The following is a 9,727-nucleotide window of genomic DNA, read 5'->3' on the forward strand; positions in this document are numbered from 1 at the left end:
ATAGTCAAGTCAGCACACTGACACACTGACAGCTGTTGTTGCCTGTTGGGCTGCAGTTTGCCTTGTTATGATGTGAGCGTATTGTTTTATGCTAAATGCAGTACCTGTGAGGGTTTCTGGATCAATATCTGTCATTGTTTTGTGTTGTTAATTGATTTCCAATAATAAATATATACATACATTTGCATAAAGCAGCATATTTGTCCACTCCCATGTTGATAAGAATATTAAATACTTGACAAATCTCCCTTTAAGGTACATTTTGAACAGATGAAAAAATAATGTGCAATCATACGATTAATCACGATTAAATATTTTAATCAATTTACAGCCTTATTTTTGACTATTACTATATTTTAATACGATTATTCCATAATCGTATGAAACCTACAACAACATAACTAGCCTATTAAATAGGCCTTATTTCGTGGGTTGCCCGCAGCATCACCCTAATAGCTAATAAATAGTTTACTCCCACCTTAAACTCATGAGGGAAAGTATCTGAAGTGTGTGAGCACTAGTTATTATCTTGTGGGAACAAGTGATTTATCTTCACAAGATAATTCACTTGTTCTCACAACTGGTAATCAGTCATGTTATATGGCAAATAACATGCAGTACATACTCTGCAGATAGATTTATTCAAAAATCCATTAGTGGTGTCTGAGGCAACATAGAATATGTCACACATACAGTTTTAACCAATGATGCTGCGCCCTCTTCAGGACAATCAGTGTAGTTTTGAAAAACACCAGAACACACTGTACTGTAATGAGATTACTGGAATCACTCCAGACTTTGATTCATGGTGGATGTAATGGATGAACCAATGAATACACCAACAACATAGCATTCCCATTATGTCACACTTTATAAACATTTGAAAATCCTCACACTGCAGTGGTGGAAGACGTACTCAGATCTTTTACTTAAATAAAGGTACTACTGTAAAACTACAGTGTAAAAATACTCTGTTACGAGTAGGGATTTCAATCGATTAAAATAGTTAATCGCGATTAACCACAAATTAATCGCACATTTTTTATATCTGTTCAAAATGTACCTTAAAGGTCCCATATTGTAAAAAGTGAGATTTTCATCCATCCATCCATCCATCTTCAACCGCTTATCCGGGATCGGGTCGCGGGGGCAACAGCTCCAGCAGGGGACCCCAAACTTCCCTTTCCCGGGCCACATTAACCAGCTCTGACTGGGGGATCCCGAGGCGTTCCCAGGCCAGAGTAGAGATATAATCTCTCCACCTAGTCCTGGGTCTTCCCCGTGGTCTCCTCCCAGCTGGTCGTGCCTGGAACACCTCCCAAGGGAGGCGCCCAGGAGGCATCCGTGCTAGATGCCCGAACCACCTCAACTGGCTCCTTTCGACGCAAAGGAGCAAGGACTCTACTCCGAGTCCCTCACGGATGACTGAGCTTCTTACCCTATCTCTAAGGGAGACGCCAGCCACCCTCCTGAGGAAACCCATTTCGGCCGCTTGCACCCGCGACCTCGTTCTTTCGGTCATGACCCAACCCTCATGACCATAGGTGAGAGTAGGAACGAAGATTGAACGGTAGATCGAGAGCTTTGCCTTCTGGCTCAGCTCTCTTTTCGTCACAACGGTGCGGTAAAGCGAATGCAATACCGCCCCTGCTGCTCCGATTCTCCGACCAATCTCACGTTCCATCGTCCCCTCACTCGCGAACAAGACCCCGAGATACTTAAACTCCTTCACTTGGGGTAAGGACTCATTCCCTACCCGGAGTAGGCAATCCACCAGTTTCCTGCTGAGAACCATGGCCTCAGATTTAGAGGTGCTGATTCTCATCCCGACTGCGTCACACTCGGCTGCGAACCGATCCAGTGAGTGCTGGAGGTCGCAGACCGATGATGCCAACAGGACCACATCATCTGCAAAAAGCAGCGATGAGATCCTCAGCACACCGATCTGCAAACCCTCCTCCACCCGACTACGCCTCGATATCCTGTCCATGAATATCACGAACAGGATTGGTGACAAAGCGCAGCCCTGGCGGAGGCCAACCCCCACCGGAAACGAGTCCGACTTACTGCCGAGGATCCGAACACAGCTCTCGCTTTGGGCGTACAGGGATTGGATGGCCCTGAGAAGTGCCCCCCTCACCCCATACTCCCGCAGCACCCCCCACAGTATCTCCCGGGGGACCCGGTCATATGCCTTCTCCAAGTCCACAAAACACATGTAGACTGGATGGGCATACTCCCAGGCCCCCTCCAGGATCCTTGCGAGAGTGAAGAGCTGGTCCGTTGTTCCACGGCCAGGACGGAATCCGCATTGTTCCTCTTCGATCTGAGGTTCGACTATCGGCCGAACCCTCCTTTCCAGCACCTTGGAGTAGACTTTACCAGGGAGGCTGAGCAGTGTGATACCCCTGTAATTGGCACACACTCTCTGGTCCCCCTTTTTGAAAAGGGGAACCACCACCCCGGTCTGCCACTCCTTAGGCACTGTCACCGACTTCCACGCGGTGTTGAAGAGACGTGTCATCCAAGACAGCCCCTCCCCACCCAGAGCCTTCAGCATTTCTGGGCGGATCTCATCAATCCCCGGGGCTTTGCCACTGTGGAGTTGTTTGACTACCTCAGTGACTTCCACCAGGGTAATTGATGATGGTCCCCCATCAGCTTCCAGCTCTGCCTCTACCATAGAGGGCGTATTGGTCGGATTCAGAAGTTCCTCAAAGTGCTCCTTCCACCGCCCGATTACCTCCTCAGTTGAGGTCAACAGTGTCCCATCCTTACTGTACACAGCTTGGATGGTTCCCCGTTTCCCCCTCCTAAGGTGCCGGATGGTTTTCCAGAAGCACTTTGGTGCCGACCGAAAGTCCTTCTCCATGGCTGCTCCGAACTCCTCCCACATGAGATTTTCATGTCTTTTATATTATAAAGCAGGTTTAAGTGCTATATAAATACTGTTAAACTATCAAAACGCTCAATATACGGAGAAATACACACAGCTCGTATTCAGAAATTACGCGTTTGAAACAAGCCGTTAGGATTTCTGTCCATTTGTGATGTCACAAATACACAATATTTAGACCATTACACGGTTTTACACATAAACATTCTAAATGTGTCCCAATTTATTTCCTGTTGCAGTGTATGTAAATAACATCAGCTGACAGGAAGTAAACATGGACCCAAACTGTTGCCTAGCAACGCAATTCCGTTGAAATGCACTAAAACGGAGCGTTTCAGACAGAGGGTGAATACAGGTATATTCAGGCAGACAGTACGAGGAAAATAATGTGTCTTTTGAATATTAAAGCATGTAAACATGTTCTAGTAGAAACACAAAATACAAGTATGAAACTGAAAATGAGCACGATATGGAACCTTTAAAGGGAGATTTTCAATTATTGAATACTCAAATATGCTGCTTTATGCAAATGTAAAATTTAGCGTAAAATTGGAGCGTTATTTATTATTCATCAAGTTTTCTAGTTTCACATGATACCAGTAACTTCACTCAAGCTTTAAAACTGAGCCCGCTGCACCCTCCGAAAGATCAAATGCGATAGTGCGTTAAAGAAATTTAAAACAAATTTGCGTTAACGCGTTGTTATAGCGCTAACTTTGACAGCCCTAGTTACGTCACCTGTACAAAGAAGGCTCCCTCCAGCGCCTGAGTCAGGTCGTCGTAACAGCTGATCAGGGCGAGCTGCTGTGTGGCGCTCAGCGCTCCTCTCAGCATGTGGGCTTCCTCCAGCTCCTCCAGCTGCTTCCTGAGCCAACACAGAGTCAAAGAGGGCAGTTAACACACTCTCACTCACACTTTCTCCAAAGACTGTATGACATGTAATATTATTCTTTTAATGTCTAAGGAATCGTTACAAAATATGAATGCAGCAGATTTGAATGGTTCAATAAAGGCAGAATCTAAATAGTGTTAAAATTTTAGCGACGAAAAACTGTCATGGCCATTTTCAAAGGGGTCTCCTGACCTCTGACCTCAAGATATGTGAATGTAAATGGGTTCTATGGGTACCCACGAGTCTCCCCTTTACAGACATGCCCACTTTATGATGATCACATGCAGTTTTTTGCATGCAGTACAAATGTGTTATTTTCTCCTATTCTAAAATGGTGAATATTTCTGCATACTGGGGTCCCTAAACAGTCTTGAAATTACATAAATTGGGTCTCACTGTAAAGCGGAGACTCTGGTGGATCAAATGAGCCCAACTGTATTCATGTGTGATGATGTTAGTCCCCATAGGAGACATTTCATTGTAGACCAATGAGACCATTTTTTGAAGCTTGACCTCACTGTATAAAATGACCTGTGGTGACCTCTAGGATAATCACAGCCTCATGAAACTTTACAGCCACAAACTAGAGACCTAGAGCATTCAGAGGATGGATGACTTTCCTAGCTAGATTGATAATAAGGGGGTTTCTGAGCAGTTTCAAGAACAGAAGTGCTCGCCGTCCAATCGCAGAAAATGAAAAAATTCTTGCAGAAATCTCAAAAATGTCAAAAGGTTTTGACACCAAATCACAGCATGGCTTTTTCTATGGTGTTCCTCAAGGTCTTGGTGTCTTAATGTGGTATTTTGGAGGGATTATTGATCATTTTGATCAATTCTCCAGTGGTAAAAAAATGGTTAAATTTAGCACCAAATCTGTGTAACAAATGGCATCAACTTATAAGACATAATAGAGCATGGGGATGACCATCATATACTTCTATCATACTGTTCAAAGCTCTTATACACTTTTACAATTTACTTCAATTAATTAATTAATGTTTATTTCTTATTCATGACTAGAACAAATTAATCTTCAGGTTCCCAGCTTTCAGATGATGAACCAGAAATCTTCAAGGAAGATTATGTCAGAAAACTGTTTGTGGGTAGTCGATGCCTGAATGCTGTCAGGTTGGTTTACCGGCCAACATACAAACCAAAATTAACCAGCTGTCACTCATGGTAGCAAAGAAGCAGATACTGTTTCAGCGACATACCTGAGTTTACCTGCCAAAATAAATGTGGTGTAAAGTTAATAACACTCTCTACAGGGTACATGATTAAGGACACGCTTCACTGCTTGTTCACAAAGGCTGAAAGACCAGTACAATCACACCCTCTACTGTCCATACAGGCAACTAAACTTAAACCAAGAGCCTCAAAGTGAAAGCACCAAGCAGCAGATAAGATATATACAGGATAAATTAAAGTTTAAATAATAAGATCTTGGTACAGAGTTTGAGTTGAGTTAGTTTCAAGGGCATTAGGTTGTTTTTTTTCTGACCAAAAGCCCTTTGTCATTCCACAGTAATAATTAACTAACAGTGACGAGGCTATGAAATAGTCTTTAGGCCTGAACACGTGTTCATACATGTGTTCCTATTGTAAGAGGAAGTCACTGATCATGTACTGTCTTGTTTTGGACAGAGTCCACATATATGTCTTGTTATTATTTCCTTCAATGATTTGCAACCAAACACACCTGTTCAAGATTCAAGATTCAAGATTCAAGATGTTTATTGTCACGCCGGTTGTACAGGTACAAACGTGTGAAATACTTTTCGCTAGGAAGCTCCATTAAATAATAAATTATATTACATTTACATTTACATTACAATTACATTTACATTACAATTATAAAAGGAAATACTTTATACAAGGGCATATTAAGAACATATGTATTAACAATATATACAGTAACTGTTGACTAGAAAGCAGAGCGGCAACGATTAAACGATTAGTTGTCAACTATTAAATTCATCTGCAGATATTGTGATAATCAATGAATCGTTTTGAGGATTTTTTTTAAGTAAAGAAAAGTAAAAATTCTCTGATTCCAGCTTCTTAAATGTGAATATTTTCTGGTTTCTTTCCTCCTCTATGACAGTAAACTGAATATCATTGAGTAGTGGACAAAGCAAGACATTTGAGGACGTCATCCTGGGCTTTGGGAAACTCTGATCCACATTTTTTTTTTTACCATTTTCTGACATTTTATAGACTAAACAACTAATCGATTATCTGAGAAAATAATCGACAGATTAATCAACAATGAAAATAATCGTTAGTAGCAGCCCTAGAGTAAATGCACCAACGCACATGCAGCGTTGTCTGACTGTTACAGCAATATCTAAATATCACTAAAGCAACATGTATTCAAATTTACTTATTCTGGGGTACACGTTTGGTAGTTTGCTGTCCCAACTTTTTATACATTAAACAGTTGTTGCCACTGATGGCAACCAAAGGCCAAGAATGGGTTGCCAATTTCTCAAAATGGTTGAAATTGGTATCCTGGAAACCCTTACTGTTGAGCTCTGACAGTAAGCGTCATTTTTAACGCCAGCTGCTTTGCCAAAACTTTTGAAATCCTACCTTTTTTAAGGTCTCATGGTTGACATACTGTATATGGGGGTACTTAGTTAGTTACAATCTGCAACCACACCACTAGATGCCACCAAATCCTACACACTGTACCTTTAAGTCTTATCCAGGACTTCCAGACAGGTCATGTAATGTTAATTTGTCAGCCCAATAAGACGTGCATGGTCTCAATAGGCTTTACATGCCTCTCCAAGAAGCCTGTAATCAGGCTGACAGGAGGATGTGATCCAAATGCAGAGAATAAAGATTGTGTTATAACTATGGAACGTGGTTGGAATATTACATTAATTAAGATTACATTACGGGACGGTTTATGCTGGATAAAGACGGCGGTATTGAGTTGAGTATAAAGCTGACCTGATCTCTGTGATGGCGTTGGCAGCCTGTCCTGGTTGGTTGTCATAGATCTTCACACTGTAGCCTCCACTGACAAACACCATCGACCAGGAGCGGCCGATCAGACCGCTGAAACAAAACACAAATATATATATTTAGGATGTTCACTCTAGGTCAGGGGTCTGCAACCTGCGGCTCCGGAGCCACATGCGGCTCTTTAGCTCCTCTCCAGTGGCTCCCTGTGGATTTTTAAAAAATGGAAATGAATAACTGTTTTTTGTTTATATTTTTATTTTTATTTATCATTGTTGTAGGTCTATGGTACGACGATACAACGGAGTATTAGGGCCACATTGAGGAAAAATAAATAAATCTAAGATTTCGAGAATCTTTTTTGTAAATCCCATCAGTTCACTTTTTCTTCCCTACACAGGAATGTCAGTTACAGAGCAAATAACCTGCAGGTTTTGCTGTTGCCCTGTCTAAGGACAACTGTCTGTTTGCAAAATCCTGCAGTGGATATTCAGGCTTAGTGGGTTATGATCTTCTTAGCAGCATATTGTGGAGAATTGTGCATGTTTATGCACATCAAAACGCAGTGGGGGAATTTGCAGTGTACAGCAGCAAAGGGGATAGTGCAAAAAACAAGAAGCATCAGCTAACACAGTAAAAAAAAAAGAGCTAAACAAAGTGTAACAAAATATGAACCATTTAAATAGAAGGAAGTATAAAAAAGGAGCAGTATATACAGTATTGACAATAAACAGACTATTAACAAAATTGCACAAGTGGAAAATTATATTGCACAGTCAGAATTACACCTGAGTAGTACTGATAGACAGTTGGTGGACAGTAAATTGTTGTGTAAATTAACTACATAATGAAGAATCATTGAAAGAGGTCAGGAAATCATAGTTAGCTAACATACATGGCAATCCGTGCAATGCAATCACCTAAAATGACATGCAAAATAACTAAGGTTAGCTAAACAAAAATGCAAATGCAACTTCCATGTCAGCTCCATGAAAACACTCCTCAACTAGCACATATAACACCATGGGAGCAAAGTTCAAACACCATAAAAAGCCTCTTTTTCTTGCTCACCTGCCGATCACAGTGATGATCTTCATGTCAGAGGAGCTCATTTTAGGATGTTGTGAAGAGATCAGAGCAGAAACACGTTGTTATTACAGGTTATTATTACTCTGACTAGAACAGTAGAAGCTGCTGCACCGCCTCTCCACAGTCACATGTGTACTATAACGGTACGGCAATACTAGAAGGACAAAAACCAACAAACGAGAGCAATATACTGCATCTTCACCACCTAACACAACACACAAACCCACAATTAATTAGCTGTTATTGTTATTTTATTAATAAAACTATATAGAATAATTAAAATAATTAATAGAAAACAAGTTAAGAGAATGTTTTTGTATATGAATAGGTTTTAAGAAGTGACTTTAACAGATAAAAGTGAATTCAGGTCACAAATCCTGTGAAAGCACATTTATAAAAATATGTTGTTCTTGACTTTGACTCTTGTTGGTCATAGGTGCTCTTTATATACACTCAGTGGCCACTTTATTAGGTACACCTGTGCAATCAACAGCTCTGCCATAAATGTATACCTTGTGTTGACATTGTCAGAAATCTGTTTATTATTGAGGTTGTAGTTTGCAGTGGAGTTGTACTGGACAACATTGTATTAAAAGGTGTTTCTATTTTTTTGTCCTCCCTATTTATGAGGGCTGCCCCTTTTTTAGTAGATTAGTCGACTAATCGGTCGTTTTGGTCTTAGTCGACTGAGATTTCTTTAGTCGATTAGTCATTTTTTGTGCTTTTTTTCATGCAGAATGATTTATTTCCAAGAAACTTATGAGCACATCTCTGGCAAACACGAGATTTAAAGTGTGTGATTCTTTGTGGAGAAACTCAGTCTTACTGAGCTCTCGATTAAATTAATCGATTAGTTGACAAAGAATTTCTTTGGTTGAGGACAACCCTATATGAGGAGGGCAGAATATTGGAAAAACCTCTCAGCATAATGCAGTCCAACACCACCACTATCTATGACCTCAGTGCTAAACATATAATTTAATAAACACCTCTATGACAGTGAAGAAAAACAGAACATATAGGCATCATAAAAGTTAACTTTATAGCCTATACTAGATTGTACAGGTGTACCTAATAAAGTGGCCACTGAGTATTTATATTTATATGATATTTATATATACACACCTATTTATCACCACTTGTGCATATAACAGTTCTGTCTATTTATTGCCTTTATTTGTCCATCTTTTGTTCTTCTCCCTAGCTGTTATTTCTTTCTATTTCTGTGTAAGTACATTTAGAGAGATGCATAAAACCAGTCAAATGTCTTGTATGTATGAACTTACAAGACAAAATAATTTCATTCATTCTCACTGTGCTATATCATTTTCCACTTGTGCAATTTTGTTAATTGTCTGTTTATTGTCCATACTGTATATACTGCTCCTTATTTTTAAGTTTTATTTATATTGTTTAGGATGTAAATTATATTGTTATTATAAGTTATATTTATATTGTTTAGGATGTAAATTATATTATTATTATAAGTTATATTTATATTGTTTAGGATGTAAATTATATTATTATTATAAGTTATATTTATATTGTTTAGGATGAAACTGATATTGTTATTATACGTTATATCTATATTGTTTAGGATGAAACTGATATTGTTATTATAAGTTATATTTATATTGTTTAGGATGAAACTGATATTGTTATTATAAGTTATATTTATATTGTTTAGGATGAAACTGATATTGTTATTATAAGTTATATTTATATTGTTTAAGATGAAACTGATATTGTTATTATAAGTTATATTTATATTGTTTAGGATGAAACTGATATTGTTATTATAAGTTATATTTATATTGTTTAAGATGTAAATGAGCACAGAAAGGCATGTAGCTTTCACTTGTATCCTAGCAACGGGGTGA

At 39.4% G+C, this 9,727-nt stretch overlaps 1 protein-coding gene across 1 annotated transcript in view; it reads right to left on the reverse strand.

Annotated features, from left to right (window-relative positions):
* Positions 1-7,970, reverse strand: part of cryl1 (crystallin, lambda 1) — a 34,262-nt gene extending 26,292 nt beyond the window's left edge. Inside the window, exons 1-3 of the mRNA XM_037790679.1 lie at positions 7,830-7,970; positions 6,747-6,854; positions 3,635-3,761 (exon numbers count right to left, since the gene is read on the reverse strand). Of these exons, the coding sequence (XP_037646607.1) occupies positions 3,635-3,761; positions 6,747-6,854; positions 7,830-7,870 (276 nt within the window). The 5' untranslated portion in view covers positions 7,871-7,970. The remainder of the gene's footprint in view (positions 1-3,634; positions 3,762-6,746; positions 6,855-7,829) is intronic.
* Positions 7,971-9,727: the final 1,757 nt, after the last annotated feature.

The sequence above is a fragment of the Sebastes umbrosus genome, chromosome 13, assembly GCF_015220745.1.
Source record: "Sebastes umbrosus isolate fSebUmb1 chromosome 13, fSebUmb1.pri, whole genome shotgun sequence".
NCBI lineage: Eukaryota > Metazoa > Chordata > Actinopteri > Perciformes > Sebastidae > Sebastes > Sebastes umbrosus.